Source organism: Notolepis coatsorum, assembly GCF_963971535.1.
Source record: "Notolepis coatsorum genome assembly, chromosome: 20".
NCBI classification, from domain to species: Eukaryota; Metazoa; Chordata; class Actinopteri; order Aulopiformes; family Paralepididae; genus Notolepis; species Notolepis coatsorum.
The window spans coordinates 62,352,687-62,372,315 of NC_140184.1; the positions used below are offsets into that span (position 1 = coordinate 62,352,687).

General features: G+C 44.5%; 1 protein-coding gene across 1 annotated transcript in view; it reads left to right on the plus strand.

Annotated features, from left to right (window-relative positions):
• nfatc3a (nuclear factor of activated T cells 3a) overlaps window positions 1-19,629 on the plus strand; it is a 264,899-nt gene that overhangs the window by 193,358 nt on the left and 51,912 nt on the right. The window contains 3 exon segments of the mRNA XM_084337256.1: window positions 1,119-1,245; window positions 16,400-17,085; window positions 17,087-17,819. Coding sequence (XP_084193382.1) covers window positions 1,119-1,245; window positions 16,400-17,085; window positions 17,087-17,819 — 1,546 coding nt within the window.

Here is a 19,629-nt window from a genome sequence, read left to right on the forward strand (position 1 = left end):
CCTTAATACCGGAAACTGAACTGAAGCCTGGAAGTTCTGGAACACAACATCCCTCCTTGCTCACAGCCAAACAATTCTACAGTTTGCAGCTAGAACAACGTGCAATAAACAAAAAAGGATACATTCACTGTGTGTTCTGCCTCATTTGTTGATGAAACAAAACCAACATCAACACAATTTACCACCAAGAGCGGAGTTTAGTCTCACAAAAAGATCGCCGATTTTGTTAGCTTACGTGCTAACGTAATAATAAAGTAGTAACGTTAACGCTAGTAGAATGAATGGATGAAAACTATATTTAACAGATTGCAGAATGGGTACAATACAATACGGCTCAATACAAACAATTGTGCAGACTGTTGTAGTTTGGAATGGGTTCCTTATACAATAACTTGACAACACACATGAGTTTAGTTGGTATCTGCAGCTTCAGGTTTACTCAGCGTCAGGTCAGGAATGCGACAACAGACATCATCAGTCGATCACAACACGGTTTTCAAAGACCACGGTTGCAGTGTTCCAAAACCCTGGTTGCGTGTGGCCGAACAGAGCAACCGCGCACATTAAGGCTCCGTTACACACCCGCGCTCGTGTGGACAGGGCCTAAATGCCTGTGTGTTTCCCTGCGCGTTGGTCGAGGTTGTGTGTGTGTAAATGTGTGTGTTTCCCCGACAGAAGCTCCTGTCCCTCTCTATCGCTCTCTCCCTCTCTCTCTCCCTCTCTCTCTCTCTCTCTCTCTCTCGCTCATTCTTTGCCTCTCTCTGTCAAAACCCGCTTGAGGAAGTGTCGGGTATTTCCACTCGCTCTGTTGTTGAGCGAATGGTTGCGCTACAACCATAGAGGGGGCGTTACTGCAGATCATGTCAGTGCTACGTAGGATAGCGAGTCAAATCAGAATGACCTAGTTCACTGGGGGAGGAGATTGTCTCAACTGAATTAGAGCAATCCGCCAAAATGAGGATTAGAGAAACAGACCCATTGATACAAACCACCATTGCTATAAAACAATGCTAAACACTGGAAAAGGCCATTTATAATATATAATATACCGTATGTACTGGTAATGCAATTCATTGGCAGTGTATGTATTTTAATATGAGCACTTCTTTCTCTCCCAGTCGAGCATCGTGGTGGAGGTGCCTCCGTACCACAGTAAGACGGTGGGCTCGGCCGTGCAGGTGCAGTTCTACGTCTGCAACGGCAAGCGGAAAAGGAGCCAATCGCAGCGCTTCACCTACCTGTCAGGTAGGAGGGCAGGTGCTTGCTCAACACCAATTCTCCTCTTAGAATCTTTTAAACTCTTCCACCCGACGGGACCGGTACCGGTCCCGAAATGACATCTGGTCATAAATCAATATCTCTAGAGTGTTCTACAAAAGTAGCGATTTTTATTTCAAACGTATTCAAGTATTAACATCATAAACATGTCACAACAGCATTTAGAATGTATATTATCATCAATATAGTTAGTTAGTTTAGGAATAGGTAAAAGTGAGTATTAGATATATTTTCCTCTTCTAAATATCTATATAATCCGCGAGAGGCGACCATTTTGTAAAACCGGGGGACTGGGAATTGTAGTTTTTTGCGGCCATTTTGTAACGGAGATCCATAGGTCTGGTTCTGCATTGGAATTTTGGAAAACTACACTTCCCTTAAAGTTCTATGGGGTTCAAGGTTCAGAGTTCTCTATGAATTATTTCAATAACTTATTATTCGGGATAATTCTACCACAAAAGGTAATGTTTTTGACAAATTTGAAAACGCAGTTAGTTTCTCTTCCCTATTGTTAGCATTCAGCAACAATTAGATTTGAAAATAGTTTCAAAATTATGCCACCCTGATCAAAATAAAAAAGCTACTGTACATTACAGTAGATTTCATTATCTGTTCTCATGCACGCCTGGTGATACTAAATCCAAATTGAACTCGGTCATTTGAAAGATAATATATGTGTGCTGTCCTCCCAATGATGTTTTCAATCAAAGGTAGACGGCCAGCCAAACTCTTCAATAAGCAACACAAGAGTCAAACGTAGCTTCCTTGTTTAATGTAGTTCTTGTTGACATGTTGCTGGGATAGGAGTAAAACTGAAACAGAATGAAGTGCATAGTGTTACTACTAGTGCACGTAAAAAGTATAGATATATGGTAAGTGTACTAAATGATTATATGTAGACATGTTGTACTAAACATTCCAAGTATTATGAACATCTACTGTATCTGCCATTAGCATGTATCATAGGTAATAGAATACAAACATAACAGCGACCCATCTACGACAATATACTTCAAAACTGAAAGATAACCTTGCAAACAATAAAGGATTACTTACAGACAATGCTTATGATGGGGCAAATCAAAGGATTACTATAGATAAGAACAGCATGTTGTTCATAATGAGAACTGCTCTTAAAGAGCACCTACGGGAGGCTGCAATTCGAAACTGGCCACCGTAAATGCCCAAAACCCCCACCCCCTCCTAATGTACAGTCCCCTCCCCATCATATGTATATACTCTGTCAGGATCTAGGGGTAACAGTACTGTATATTTGAATACCGTTATGTCACAAATGTATCAGTACTAAATACCTATATGTCCCTATGCCATAAATGTCATGTATGTTGTGTATGTCATAAATGTCTATATGAATTGAAAATGGGGGACCCTGATGGAAACAAGACAAACGTCTTTCTCAGGTCTGCATCCCCTTAACAATTGTATGTATTGAGCCGTACTGTATTGTACCCATTCTGCAATCTGTTAAATAAAGTTTTCATTCATTCATTCTTCCTGGTGAAGCTGCAGGTCCCACTTCCTGTTTATCTGTGAGCTACCACTTCCTGTTTGGCCATGAGGTCCCACTTCCTGTATATACCACGATCGACCAACAGGTGGTGCCAAAGCAAATCAAAACCATATAAACTGCCTGGGAGGCAGAACAATATGTATATATATATAAATGTGCGAATTGGCTATAATAAGGTAATTTATAAGCCTGTTATTCTATATTCTATAATAATATTTCAAATTGCATTGGTCCAGATGGGAGAATTCAGTACTGTATCTACAGAACCTTCTGTTTAATCATCTTCCCTTTATTAATTTCCTTAGATTTGTACACATGATCTCAAGAAGGTACTGAACGAGATCAGTGGCAGTTTTTACTGTTTGGTCATTATTAGCATGGTGTTATTCACTGCCAAAGATGCAAAGACAAATCATAATTCATATTCTCCTTTGTTTCATCACAATTTAAGCAAGCCTAGTAATAGACAATATTTTTTTTTTTATCTACTTTTTCTCCCCATTTTCTATTTTTCTCCCATCCCAATTTCATATTATCCAATTCTACCCTCCCCTGTCTCGAACTAGGGGTGCACCGATATATCGGTCGGGTATCGGCCGATAAGTGCCTTGTTGACTGCCATCGGCCTATCTGCCGATAAGCTCAAATGTGCCGGTGGCCGATAAATATCCGCTCAATTTGTGTTGCGTCAATCTGGTCCACACGTTCAAACTTTGAAAAAAGTTTCAGTCAAGCGACCTGCACACACAAGCTACTGCATCAAAGTTACTTATGATTAACAAAGGCATTCGTTTTGTGGCATTAACGTTATATAGTTACACGTTCAATAACATCAGCATATTTACCCGAACATAGCAAGCATTACTCATTCATATCTCTCACTTCCTTCCTTTGCTCAGAGAGCCCGTACTGAATTGTACCCATTCTGCAATCTGTTAATAAAGTTTTCAATCAGACAAATGTATAGAAAAGCTTTTATTATAACATTTGTTGCAGTAAAATCATTATGCCTCGTTTGGTCATCCTGCAGAGCGCTGGTAGTCTACTCGTGGCCGGCGGGGAGCTAGCGTTATTAGCTATTAGTTTGTTGTGGTTCTCGCATACAGATCAATGGCGGACTTTCTGGAAGTAAAAAACGAATAAGTGCTTGCCGATTGGTGGTAAGAACGGCAGAGGCGGGTGCAAGCGGTGTGACGTAATTGGCAGAATCGACTGTCAACCAAAATTGTTCTGTTGCCATCTACCTGCATTGCTTTGGTTGAGAGATAGTGCTTTCTTATTAAAACTCATAAACCTTTTTGAAAGCCAGTGAGTATTGTATGACTCAGACTTCAGCAATAATCATGACTCATGAGCATTATAAAATAAAAACACACATGGCATGGTGGAATTAATACCATAAACATATTTCTTGATGTTTCCTTTTTTTAAGTAAGTAAAGAGGCCTATGTTCATATCGGTGAGCACAATTTGTAACTCAAAAAGAGAGACATGTACTGTAGCCTATTTATTTATTTAATATTTTATTTATTAATTTTATTATTATTATTTTATTTGTTGCCATGCCTAAAATAATAGTCAAGCATAGGGCTAAAACATTTTCATAAACAATAATATAATTTTTTGTTATATGGTTATAATAAAAGCTTTTCTATACATTTGTCTGATTGATTGAAAACTTTATTAACAGATTGCAGAATACAATACAGTATAGCTCAGTGGACTGGAGGATGAAGACCAGAAAAAGACTTTTGGCTTTTTTACATAAGGGTCCTCCATTTTCAATTCATCAAAACATTTAGAGACATACAAATATACAGTAGTTTCATAAAAAAAATTAAAAAATATATATATAAAAAAAAAGAATTATAATATATATATTTTTTGCCAGAAATATCGGTATCGGTATCGGCCGATTGTGTTAGTTGAACAATCGGTATCGGTGGCAAATTTATATATCGGTGCATCCTTATCTCGAACGTTGTTAGACCATGCCTCCCACTGGTCGGCTGCAATGTGGACGAAGCCTTGCATCACGTGTCCCCTCCGGTACACGAGGAGGCAGCCTGTCGCATCTTTTCACCTGCACAGCGCGATCTCTCAGTGGCGAGGAGTAACGCATGGGAGGCTCACGCTGCCCCTGATACTTCCTGATTCTGCTGTACAGGCGCACCAACCGACCTGTAGGAGTCGCTGTCCACAACGTCCGATCCCCACCCACCGGCTTTCCCACCCCCTAATACTGCCAATTGTATTAGTATGAACGACCAGCCAAGCCGGAAGCAACGCCGAGAGCTGGGCTCGAACCCAGCATCTCCTGCGTTAGTGGCGAGCGCCTTGCCACTTAGCCGCCCAATAGACAATATTTCTGACACTGGAAATACATTCACTGAGGTCCATAGATGTCCCTAGATACCAAGAATATGCAAATGGTCCTTGTAGAAGTGGAGCAATATTCCATTTACCCCTATCTTTAAATCTGGAAACAAGGCACTGGTGACCAATTATAGGCCCATCAGTATACTTCCTGTCATATCCAAAGTTGCAGAGAAGTGGGTGTCGAATCTCATGACTAAACATCTCGACTTGGGCCCCACCCCACTTAACCCAATGCAGTTTGGATTCCGTGCCCTTCACTCAACAGAGTCAGCCAACTGTCTGTTTGTTGAAAAGGTCAAGAGTGCACTAGATAGCAACAAGTATGTTGGTGCTGTCTTCTTAGACCTTAGCAAGGCTTTCGACTGTGTCAACCATAATATCCTCCTAACCAAACTAACTCACTTCAATTTCTCAGCTGCTACAATAGAATGGTTTAGATCCTACTTATCAAACCGAAAACAATGTGTCACGGTCAATGTCGCCAAGTCCCCATATCTAGACAACCCTGTAGGTGTCCCTCAGGGATCAATCCTTGGGCCCCTGCTATTCTCCCTGTATATCAATGACCTGCCAAATGTGTGTCCCGAACTCAATGTACAGATGTATGCCGATGATGCAGTCATCTACACACAGGGCAAGGACATAGAGTTGATTACATCCAGGCTCACATGCGCACTAGACAAGGTACAATGCTGGCTAAACAGCACCTGTCTCCTACTTAATGCGAAAAAGACTGTGTGCATGTTCTTTAGCAAGCGTCCAGAAACCATCAAGCGGTCCAATGTGTTCCTGAGGAAGGAGGGAAGGAAGGAAGAACTAGAACTTGTTTCCCACTTCAAATTCCTTGGGGTCACCTTGGACTCAAACCTGACCTTTAAGAAACACATAAAGAAAGTGAGGAACACCATCAACTTCAACATTTCCAACTTCAAACAAATACGGCCCTCCCTAACACTTGAAGCCGCAAAGACATACCTACACTGTATGGTCTTCTCTCACATTGAATATTGCCTTCTAAACTGGTCATTTACTGGGGCCACAGCCATGAAACCCATAGAACAACTCTACAACAGAGCATTGAAGGTATATGACAGGAAACAGTACTCATACCACCACTGTAAAATCCTGGATAAGCATCAAATTTTAAATTTTGAAAACCTCAGACGTTATAAAAGTTCCTGCTTTGTATATAAATGCCTGCACAGATTAGCCCCTCCCCCTCTCAAGGAGTTTATCCACGAGAAAAGGAACACTGGATTAGCCACTAGATCAAACACCAGAGGGGATTGTGAGGTCCATTTTAGAAAGACCGCCTTCAGCAAAAATTGTCTATCGATAAAGGGAAGTGGAACATGGAACAGCCTTCCGGTCCCCTTAAGGGAATGTCCCACCCTGTCCACTTTTAAGGGCCAACTCAGGAAATGGCTGTTAGACAGCCAAATATGCACTCATTAGGGATGTTAGTGATGTTGTACTGACTGAATGTCATGTTAGTGTGGTCATGTCAGTGATGTCAGTTTTTATGAATGAACGTTGTATGGTCCGTTTTGTGTTTGTTTTATGTTAGGACTACGGGTGGAAATTAGCCCTGTGCTATTCCCGGCATATTTACGTCCTTATCATGCTGTGATGTTATGCATACACATGTAAATGATGTTCATTAATTTGCATTGTCCTTAATAAACAAATCTTAAACTTAGGTATATATTTTAGGCAGATTTTCAGAAAATAGGTTCCGGGTGGAAGAGGTTAAGGGTGGATAATACAAGTATTGGATACGGTTGATTTACCTTGCCAGCCTCCACTGAAACAGATTCATCTTTTGTTTGGTTGATAGAACAGGTTCTAGCAGTGTGATATAACAGGAGATCCCACCGTGTTGCTCTCAAGCCCAGTCATTACTCCTGCAGCGCATGTAGGGCTGGGCGCGTAGTAACGCTCTTCAGGGGGTGGCCTTCTCTGCGGTTTCTGCACTCTCAGTTTCCACCAAATTATAAATTAGAGTACAGATTGTGTGCTCACTGAAATCATACATACATAGCCAGTGGCTTGGATACCAGTTTCTCAGGTAGAATTTCAGAAAATGTTATAAATCTTCAGATGACCCAATGGGTTCTTCTGACCCAGGCTCTGAACAGCACCTCTTGTGCCCCCGTAACAAGTTAGCAGAGTTATAATGCTAAGCAGGAAAGTGTTGCATCAAGTTCAAGGCCATATAATTCTTAATTTTTTATATTTAAAAAAAAATCTTTTCAGGAAGAGCACTAAGAGCATAACCTCAATATATCTGTAAATGATTACAACTATTTCCGAATTTTAACCACTTATCTTCCTGTTTGTTTGATAGTAAATCCCTTTTTATGACAAAAAAAACTCAGAAATCTGCATTTATTTCATATTTATACAAGTTTTCAACCCCATATTGCAGCGTGGAAAACATGCACCAAGTCCTTGTGAAAAAGAATCTGTCTTTACAAATGAATGACTAATTCGGTCAGAAATAGCTGAGACGCTAACGTTAGTAAGCACTGCTTATTGATTATTATATCCGCGGGGATACAGTAAACGTTCTCCCGGCACATTCTGAAGACCACACCGCTGTCTGCTAAAGAACCAGTCCTCTTCCGCACATAGTGAGATCAGCGAGCAGTGCGAGGTGCCGCCCCCCGGCTTCAAAGTGTTCAGCTCAGCCGAGAGGAAGGAGGAGGAGAGAGTCCCCCCCCCCCAGAGCACTCTCTCACAGCCTGCAGCCTGCTGATCTCGCCCTCTTGGAAGCATAATGCCGGTTCTTTGGCTGGTTACATCAGCCATAGTGCAATTGCACCACCGTGTGTTTATCTGTGAGCTACCACTTCCTGTTTGACCATGAGGTCCCATTTCCTGTATATACCGTATACCGTATATGTCGTAATTCGGTAACAGACTTTCTGGAATATTCCCTGCCTCACGGCAGTATGAAAAGAGCGTTTATTTGATCATTACAGCGACAATTTAATGAATGAGTGCAGATTAAAAATCAGCCTTTTAACATTGGAGTCAATGGGAAGAAAAAAACCACTAGGTTAATTGGCAAGCTAAGGTCTATAACTTTTTTTAGAGGTATTCTAATGATGATCATTTTACATATTGGATATATATCGAAAATGACCAAACTGACCCAATTTCATGACATAATAATCAACACAGCCATCGTTGTACACAGAAACACAAAAAAATATAGGCAAAAAACACAAAATAGTCGCTAAGGGGGCAGAAGAGTTTTGAGACCGGCTCCAAGTTTATTGTGTTTATTTGTCTATTTGTCTGTCTTGCTTGTTAATTTCTCATTAATCTCTAATTGTCTAATTAGTCTTGTCTGTCTATCTGTTTATTAGTCTGTCTGTCTGTCTGTCTGTCTGTCTGTCTGTCTTGTCTGTCTGTATGTCTGTCTGTATGTCTGTCTGTTTCTTAGTATGTATGTCTGTTTATATATCTGTTCATTAGGATGTCTGTCTGTCTACCTATTTGTTTGTATGTCTATTTATTTGTTAGTCTGTATGTTTGTCTGCGTGTTATTCTGTCTGTCTGTCTGTCTGTTTATTAGTCTGTCTGTTTATTAGTCTGTCTGTCTGTCTGTCTGTCTGTCTGTCTGTCTGTCTGTCTGTGTGTTATGCTGTGTCAGTGGCGGCTGCTGGATGCTTCGCCACTAGGGGCGCTATACCAAACATTTTGCAAACATGTACAAGGCACGCATTGGCGAATATTATCACCATTGCCATCGATCAATATATGATCACAGTCAGGCAAATGCAACCACGTTTCCAATAGCCCAACACAAACACGCACAGCTCTCTCTCTATCTCTCTCTCTCTCTCTCTCTCTCTCTCTCTCGCTCTCTCTCTCTCTCCCTCTCTCTCTCTCTCTCTCTCTCTCTCTCTCAGATCGATTCAATAAGAAACACATATGTATATATTGTCATTTTAAACAAGTTACCATTCATTGTCTGAGTGGTTATGCTCTACCCGCGGCGAAATTAGAGAGAGAGAGAGAGAGAGAGAGAGAGAGAGAGAGAGAGAGAGAGAGAGCGAGAGAGAGAGAGAGAGAGCGAGAGAGAGAGAGAGAGCGAGAGAGAGAGAGAGAGAGAGAGGGGAGAGAGAGAGAGAGAGAGAGAGAGAGAGAGAGAGAGAGAGAGAGAGAGAGAGAGAGAGAGACCGAATTAACTCACTGTTTACGTGGTCCACTCACTGTTGTCCCGACTCCCCAGACTGTTGATGTATATCAAGCCGGAGGGCTTGATAAAGTGTATAATCCGCTGTTGATGATGTATATCCAGTCCACTGTCCAGACTGCCATATAGCTTGTTAGCTGTTAGCAGTTAGCACCACACAACAAGTAGTTTGATTTCTTTGTCCATTTCCGCGTCGAACAGACTGCAAACTACCTGGCGTTCTATCGCAATGCTCTAAGACAAACTCTAACCTTAACCAACTTTGAAAGAGTGCCTAAGCTTAACCGTCGAAAGAACTTGCCGTCACGCTCTAAGACAAATAGCTCGCATCTCAGTCACAACAACACAACTATGATCTCGGCCAATCAGAGAGCCGCGAAATGCGGCTACAGAAATTCTTGATGCTGCTGCCTAGACCGCTTCAAATCGCGCCCGGATTCCAACATAATAGTCATATTTCAACGCACAGCGCGTTACGCACTGATTGGCTGCGACGGATACAGCGATCACACAGTGACGCGCACTCAGAGCGCTATGGCGTCTAGCCCGGGCAGAGAAAAAAAAAAAAAGTGAGTCACTTCCTGTTCAGGAAAACGAGTATTTTTTATTTTATATAGTAATGTTATATTGTGCATTGGAAACACAAACATACTTAAAATGAGTAAATATTATTCATTTTAAACATGTTTATATTATTTATAGGGCTATAAAACAAAAAACAAAAAGATAATTTTTCTTGTTCTACTCTCATATAACCAGGGGCCTGAGGGGGGGCGGCGCCCGAGCGCCCCTAGTGGCGAGCCGCCACTGTGCTGTGTGTTTGTCTGTGTGTTCTGCTGTGTGTTATGCTGTGTGTTGTGCTGTGTGTTATGCTGTCTTCTCTAATCTCTGGTTAGTTACTAGTGACTTTGATTAGAACCAGAGACAAGCTGCACGTGTTGCATAGGGGCTTCTTTAAGCCCGTTCTCTCTCCTGCTCCAGAGTTTGCATTGCTGTGGTTTAGACAGGGGGGGCTCCTCCGAACAACCATAACACACACACACCTGCCAACTGTTTATGCTCTAAAGCCCCCCGCCAACCTCCACCGCCAACCGTTTTCCTCTCAGACGTGTATTTGCATGGATCTTTTTTAGTATGCAAATCCTTCGCTCTCCAGGAAAGTTTGACGACACACGCCGGGTCCAGACGGTTGTGGTTTGTTTTAACTGTTATTTCAGTGCAGACTCAGAGGAAACACTGAGCCTGTTCTAAAACATTTTTGGATCCTAAAGTTTCCTAATGGTTTGTGAGTCCAACTCCCTGCCTCGTTACTAGATATTGTTATTGTTTTTTTTTTTTTGTGTGCATGTCTTTTATTTGTTTGCCTCTCGAAGTGAGTCAAACCGAAAATAGCGTTGGCGGAATATAATCACATGTGAGCACTTTCTGCAACATAGCCAAACCTCAAGAGTGTGTGATTATGGTGTGTGTGTGTGTGTGTGTGTGTGTGTGTGTGTGTGTGTGTGTGTGTGTGTGTGTGTGTGTGTGTGTGTGTGTGTGTGTGTGTGTGTGTGTGTGTGTGTGTGTGTGTGTGTGTGTGTGTGTGTGTGTGTGTGTGTGTGTGTGTGTGTGTGTGTGTGTGTGTGTGTGTGTGTGTGTGTGCGTGCGTGCGTGCGTGCGTGCGTGCGTGCGTGCGTGCGTGCGTGCGTGCGTGCGTGCGTGCGTGCGTGCGTGCGTGCGTTTGTGTGTTTGTTTGTGAACACATGTACACAGCCCTGCCCTTCCACCCACCCAGCCTCTCCGCTTGCAGATGCGCCCACTCATCACAAGCACTTCCTGTTTTTCCTGCTGACAGACCAGGACAGCCAATCAGAGCTGAGGGCAGGAAGCCTGCTCTGTCAGGTTTGCAGGGACGCTGACACCACCATTATCACTGTGGATGCCGCCTGCTCAGCCTGTGGCCAATAAGTCAGCGTGGGCTGTGCTGCAGAGGCCCAGTTTAACAGAGAAGAAACATAATGAAGCCTGTTCTCGTCTCACATCGGCAGTAGCTAATATATTGACTCCAGAAATGACTCTCTTTACAACTAAACCGCTATGTCCCTCAGACCAATCCTTATGTGAAACTGTGTTCAAGTCACAGTCATGATGGTTAACTAAAACGTAAAGTCAAGTTGAACCCGAATTATTTCCAGTGCCCAGTCTTTTGAACATGGCAATAGGGTGAGTGAAGTGGAGAGAGAGAGAGAGAGAGAGAGAGAGAGAGAGAGAGAGAGAGAGAGAGAGAGAGAGAGAGAAAATGGCCAACTCTCAATAATGCATCAACATCAGAGGTGCTATATCAAAATAGACAAAACGGGTAGGCTTATTAGCAATGCACTGCATAGGCCTACAGTTCTGACCACTGGAAAGGCTGAAACTGAAACTCAATTAAAAACTAAAATGTCTAAAAAGAACGTAATTATTAACTAACACTAGCAAACACTGAACATTTATTTGAATGGCGCTACCTACCACACCTTTACAAAAAAATTCAAGACCTGGCTATTAACAAATCAAACATGTGACCACTTTTAATCAGTTCATTGTGTATTTGTTATTGCTTTTACTATTATCAGGGCCCTATTCCCCGTACCTGGTTCAACTAAGTCGATCAAAAGTCCCATTATCCAGATTCAATTAACCCGATGTTTGAATCCAGGCTTTCCCTGTTCCTCGAATGCTGATTCAGTCTTGTTAATTCGAACCAGACTTGATACTCAGGATAATTTCGTGCGGCCGCCTCACCTGAAAAGACAGCAGGTGTCGATCGCAGAAATCCTGATTTTCTAACGGCATTGATTGATTGATTGATTGAAAACGTTATTAACAGATTGCAGAATGGGTACAATACAGTACGGCTCAATAGCCTCGCCGACAAGTTAAATGCATAATCTACAGGCTAATCTTAAATCCCTGTCATTACCCCAATCAATCAGATTATATTTCTTTAAATGTGCCTGCTGGCAGTAGGCTTAATGGAATGAATAATCGAATGAGATCTTGCTAGCGAAAATAATTTGTTAAACTCTTTCAGAATAAGTAGACAAAAACAAGCCCAAATAGTATCTAATTGATACAAATTAATAGATACTTATGAGGATATCTGTACTGTATAGTGCTTAGGTATCATGTACTATATAAATACGTACATGGTTCCCAAAGTTTTCAAGGCGCGACCCCCAAAATAACGTGTCAGATAGGCTGCTATACAGTTTCACTATTAATCAGGTTTTAATCTGTTTTGGACATCATCCATACATGCATTGAATTGATTAACCTTTGGTTTATACCAGTGACACCAGTCATGTTAATCACCTTCTTGTTCATCATCAGATAACACTAACAGTGCTTGAACAGATAAATGCATTTTCTCAAATGCATTCATCAAAACGTCAAAGGCTTGCAATTGCTCATTAATTTTCTCAAGTCACATCCACGTCATCAAATCCGTCAAACAGCGCATCTCCTCAAACAGTTACAATATCACAATAACGTGTGAATGACACAATTCAACAATCCACAGATTCATTGTAATTCATATCCACAATCCACGCATGAAGACGCTTCAATTTATGCTTGAAAGAAACACAATCCGGGCGCAAATACATCCACAGCCGAGAATATGAAACGAATCAGAGCCAAACGCCTGATATGTTTCATTCATTAAAAACACCCCCGCGGGATTCACATTTGCAATGCTCCGACGTTATTAAAATAACCACATAGTGTGTATATCGCACATCGCAAGTGCCGTATATATCGTGCATTATTATTATACATTTTTTTAATCCTCTTTTTCTCCTCCTGATTTTCTATTTTTCTCCCCATCCCAATTTAGTCGTTATGCCAATTCCCCCCCTCCCCTACCTGGTTGTTGTGTGCATGTTCCTCCTACTGGTCGGTACAAGGGAACCCTGAAGTCCACCACATGCTTCCTCCGACACATGTGGAGACAGCCAGTGGCTATTTTTTTCACCTGGCAGCGAGAACTCTCATTGGTGAAGCGTAACGCGTGGGAGGTTACGCTGCCTTCACCATTTCCTGCCTTTCGCTGAGCAGGCGCCCAGACCTGACCTGTAGGCGTCACTGTCCACAACGCCAGATTACCACCCACGACTTCCCTCCCCCTAACTCAGCCAAACGACTTAGTATGACGACCAGCCCAAGCCGCAGGGCAATGCTGACTCCGGGAGTCGAGACCGCAGCCTCTTGCATTGGTGACGAGCGCAATCTCCGCTACGCCACCCGACCTCCCCCTTATCGTGCATTATTTAGAACAAAGTAAATCCATAGGCTGAATATGATTTATTATCAGCATTTTAGGTATATTATTTTACATTTCAAAAGCCCCCTCTAGAAAAACAAAGCACAAAAACATAATTCAGAATGGTATAATGGGATCTAGACTGTAAGAATTATTTCAGGAAGGGAGCTGGCCAGTTTATCGAGCTAACTGAATTAAACCCTGCCCTCGACCAGGTTCAAACTTTTTGATCTGTTGCCATAGTGATTTAGAAAATCGCACGTCGGGGAACCGAAAGGTCTAGTTTAAGTCAAGTTATCCTGAAAACTATCCGGCTAACTCAGTTAGCCAGGTACGAGGAACAGGGCCCAGGTTGGATGGTGTTGTAAATATTATGTTTTACTTTTAATGCTTCTGCTTTAGGTGTATGGTCACCTCTTGCCAAAAGGACTACAGTTGCGAATTAGCCAGCTGGCTAAAACTGGCACATTTACAGTCATGTTGATTAATGTGTACTGTCCTTTTTAAATAAACTGAAACTGAAAATCCTAAAACTAATCCCTGCTTCATACAGTATGTCTATATTTAACCAGTTCTGCTATATCTCTTGACTGGACTAAACCCCCATGTTAGACCTCTTTACTGACCAGGTTAAACCCCCATGCTAGGCCTCTTTACTGGCTGGACTAAACCCCATGCTAGGCCTCTTTACTGGCTGGACTAAACCCCATGCTAGGCCTCTTTACTGGCTGGACTAAACCCCATGCTAGGCCTCTTTACTGGCTGGACTAAACCCCATGCTAGGCCTCTTTACTGGCTGGACTAAACCCCATGCTAGGCCTCTTTACTGGCTGGACTAAACCCCATGCTAGGCCTCTTTACTGGCTGGACTAAACCCCATGCTAGGCCTCTTTACTGGCTGGACTAAACCCCATGCTAGGCCTCTTTACTGGCTGGACTAAACCCCATGCTAGGCCTCTTTACTGGCTGGACTAAACCCCATGCTAGGCCTCTTTACTGGCTGGACTAAACCCCATGCTAGGCCTCTTTACTGGCTGGACTAAACCCCATGCTAGGCCTCTTTACTGGCTGGACTAAACCCCATGTTAGGCCTCTTTACTGGCTGGACTAAACCCCATGCTAGGCCTCTTTACTGGCTGGACTAAACCCCATGCTAGGCCTCTTTACTGGCTGGACTAAACCCCATGTTAGGCCTCTTTACTGGCTGGACTAAACCCCATGCTAGGCCTCTTTACTGGCTGGACTAAACCCCATGCTAGGCCTCTTTACTGGCTGGACTAAACCCCATGCTAGGCTTATTTACTGGCTGGACTAAACCCCATGTTAGGCCTCTTTACTGGCTGGACTAAACCCCATGCTAGGCCTCTTTACTGGCTGGACTAAACCCCATGCTAGGCCTCTTTACTGGCTGGACTAAACCCCATGCTAGGCTTATTTACTGGCTGGATTAAACCCCCATGTTAGGCCTCTTTACTGACTGGACTAGGGCTGACCCCTATTAGTCGAATAGTCGACTAATTGGTCGAAAGGAGCCGTAGTCGACTGCCAACCTCTTAGTCAAATGCAAAAGAATAATACAAAATTCAAAAAAAATAAGAATAATAATAATTTAATTTAAAAAAAAATGTATCATTCTTTCCAAAAGAAAAGAGGCCTAGAAGCGTGGCTAATGCTAATGGCACGCATACCAGAGGCTAACTGCCTAAGAAAACAGGCACAGAGGCACTGAAAGAGGATTTCACCCATCTAATGAACACACTAGACTACATCAAGATGTATCCATCAGTGGACCAATTGCATGCTTTTGCAGAGGACAAGAAGCCTTCCGTTGACTCCTTCAGACATTAAGCACCCCCACAGCCCAAATGGAATGATAAAAAATATAAAATATATATACTTTCTTTTTTTTCAACACATTTTTGTGACTATCGGCTAATTTCGGCCAATCAAAGTTGACTATCCAAATCCTTAGTCGGGGAGCCCTAGACTGGACTATGTTAGACTTCTTCACTGGCCCTGTGTCTATATCCAGAGAGAGGGAGATGAAGGAGGTGAGTTGAATAGTTGAATTGAATTACAATGGGGATTTGTATCCTCTCCTCTTGCTCTTGCTCTGATCTGGGCTGGGGGGCGGGGGTAGATCATTCTCTCAGAGTTTTCTTCCTACACACACACACACACAACCCTTCATAATGATGATGATGACGATGATTATGATGATGATGATGATGATGATGATGATGGCATGGCACCCAGACCAGCAGCATATGCTTCCCCTCTCTGACTCAGAGCCTGGTAAAAATAAAACTCTTGTCACAAGGCACCAGATGGGGGAATAGGTTACTGATTGGCATAGCTGTGCTCTCTCTGCTGACACAGTATATAGGGAAGGGCCCCGATTATTATCCAGACATCATTCTGTTTCTGGGGAACCATGATCGCTTGGTTTCCGAAATGGGATACACATTTTATACACATGATATTACTATGATCTCTTGAGTTTTTTCTTCAACATTAAACCAGTCCGTGTTTGTCCAGAAAGCAACGGTGCAACACAATGACTTGACACATTGGAGGATAACATTGCCTTTGCCCTTCTTTTCACCTTTTGTCATTTGACAGGAGAAGGTTCTACATGTATGATACAGTTTGATTTTGATTTAGTCTCTCTCTCTCTCTCTCTCTCTCTCTCTCTCTCTCTCTCTCTCTCTCCATCCAGTCATGGTGAAGCAGGAGCATAGAGAAGAGCTGGACCTCCCCGCTGTGCCCCCTATACCGATGCCCATGCCCCTGGCTCACACTGCCAGCCTGGTGCGCTCCCAGCTGCCTTCCCCCGAGCAGGGACACCCGTCGGACGGCCTTCTGTCCAGCTCCCCTCGTGGCCTGGCCCCAGGCCCCGGACCCAGCCTGCTGCCCCTGCAGGCCCCCTGCCCTCCCCTGGGCTCCCCGTCCTTCCAGCACCTGCCTCACCTCCAGGCCCGTGGCTTGCACCACCCCACCGCCAACTGCCACATGACGTTCCACCCCAGCCCCGCACCTCCTCCTCCACCTGCCCCTCCCAGGCCGTCCTACCAGCCAATGCAGCAGCACGGCCACGCTCACCCTCACAACCTGCACTACAATGGCCAGGCCAGTCTGCCGCCGCAGGGCTACGAGAGAATGCCCTTTCAGCAGGACCCCGGCATAGCAGTGCCGCCACACCCCATGGGTATGGGGATGGTCTCCTATCACCAGCCTTCACTCTCCTCCTCTCCCTCAGCATCCTCCACCAGCTCCAACCACAACCCTCCCCACAGCCAGCAGCCCCTCCTGACCCACTCCTCCCCACACCTCCACACGCTGGGGGGCTACCACTGCGCTCTGCCCAACCACGCGCAGGTGCCCTCCCCCACGGGCCACCCCTTAGTCGGGCAGCCTTCCCCCCCAGCTGCAGCGGGCCATGGGCTACCACCCGGCAGGCCAGCGCTCTGCCTCCTGTCCCACACCCTCCAGCGCCCCACCTCCTCGGATGATCCCGTCGCCCCACTCGGGGCCCTCGTCCCCTCAGCTCCACCCGCTGCCCTACCAGTCGCCCTCGTCCCCTCAGCTCCACCCGCTGCCCTACCAGTCGCCCTCGTCCCCTCAGCTCCACCCGCTGCCCTACCAGTCGCCCTCGTCCCCTCAGCTCCACCCGCTGCCCTACCAGTCCCCCACCTCGGCCTCCCCCACCTCGGCCGGTAGTCCCCTGGGGCCCCTCCAGCAGCAGCAGCACTCTGGCCAGCCCTCCCCCCAGGCTAGCAGCCCCATCATGGCTGGCCTGTCCCTGCAGCATCACTCTGGGCAGCCCTCCTCCCAGGCTAGCAGCCCCATCATGGCTGGCCTGTCCCTGCAGCATCACTCTGGGCAGCCCTCCCCCCAGGCTAGCAGCCCCATCATGGCTGGCCTGTCCCTGCAACCGCACTCTGGGCAGCCCTCCCCCCAGGCTAGCAGCCCGGTCATGCCTGGTCTGTCCCCGGTAGCTGCGGGGCCCCTGGTGCACCCTCTGACCCCACAGGGCCCTTTCCCCACGGAGGGGGAGCGGCTCAACATCAAGCAGGAGCCAGAGGAGAGGGAGCCCACCTTCCGATCCATCGGCCTCCAAGACATCACGCTGGACGATGGTGAGACAAGACTATCTCTCTCTCTCTCTCTCTCTCTCTCTCTCTCTCTCTCTCTCTCTCTCTCTCTCTCTCTCTCTCTCTCTCTCTCTCTCTCTCTCTCTCTCTCTCTCTCTCTCTCTCTCTCTCTCTCTCTCTCTCTCTCCCCACTAGGGATGCACTCACCTTTTCACCACCGATACTGATTGTGATGTAGGCTACTGCAGTTTCTTCACAGAATCAGACTTACTATAATAGATTGATAGATAGATTTTATTAGCAGTCAATGTCCACAGGGCGACAGTGGCTCAGGAGATAGAGTGGTCATTCCTGGTTTGATTCTGGCTCCTCCCAGTAGCTTGTCAGAAGTGTTCCTTGAGCAAGACACTTAACCCCTAACTGTCCCGATGAGCAGGTTGGCACCTTGCATGGTCGCCTCCGTTGTCGGTGTGTGAATGTGTGAGTGAATGTGAACATTTACCATCTACTCCACAGACCGTGTGACCAAAGTGATTGAGATAGAATCCAGTTACATCACCATTAGAGAGATCTGACATCTATTATTTGGCCGCCAATGAAGAAAATCAAGACTCCTTGTTTGTTTTTATTCAAAGCGACTTACAAGTTCTGTACAACAAGTCAGCAATGTTATTGGTTATTGGTATCAGATTTCATTATTGATATGAGGGAAAATTCTCCTGATACCTTGTCACACAAATGGCAGCAAGGTGCCGCACTGTGTGATTAGATCTGAATGAGCCTTTCTCTCTCTCTCTCTCTCTCTCTCTCTCTCTCTCTCTGCCCTTTTTGTACCCATGTACATGTCGAAATACTTCCCAAAGGTCAGTGAATACCATGCCCACAACACCAGAGGGAGTTCCACAAATCATGTGCAACCCAGATTCGGCACAAACAAGGGTCTAAACACATTTCACAATTATGCCACAACAATGTGGAACGCCCTACCCACAGCCGTAAAAACACATTCGGGGCCATTGGGATGCATCTAATCAATCTCTAGAGGACCAGCAAATGTAAACAGACTTGGGGCTGTTTGTAGAGCTAAATCTATACTTTATAGTATTGCTATCTGTCCATTCTCATTGTCAATTGAGTCCATAAACCGTCCCTTCAAAATGGCTTAAAGAAAATAAAATGTCATCAATAAGTTCTCATTTTATAGCGCCGTGAATATAAGCGTTATACGGCATTTGGTCTAGTATATTTCCTGGAAGGCTAGATAAAGGGCTAATAGCTACTAACGTTATATCCAATGGCATTTCCGTTATACATAAGCTACAGTTAAAACTCAAACTGCATATGATCGGCACGATCCTCAAGCATGTATGCATGAAAGGGGGGGGGGGGGGCGGGGTACGTTGTTTCTTATTATTGATTACCAATGACCGTGTTCGTCTAAGTAGCCACATACGCTGATCGTATCGTATCGTATCATAACAAGGCTCGATCAGGCTGTAATTTACCTGAAAAAGATCTTACCATGAGCCGGTTGGATCCCCCCGAGAATTTCCCCGTTATCGATCGCCATCTGGTAGATCGATATGTCCATTGGCTGATGATAAATCCCCTTATTGCATAGTGAAATCCGCGATCCAAAACGTAATCCAAGCTACAGGCTGCACATCCAGAATCCAGCTAACTGAAAACTCCATTGAAAGTACAAAAAAAGAATGCTCCGTTCAGCCACAGGGCACACTGCATTATCGTGACAGCGCCCCTAAGAGGATCTGGCCGGTATTGCACATTGGCGAATTCAAAGAGTAGGGTACATCTGCAGTGCAGGTCGGCGACCTTGAATAGGTTATTAAAATGG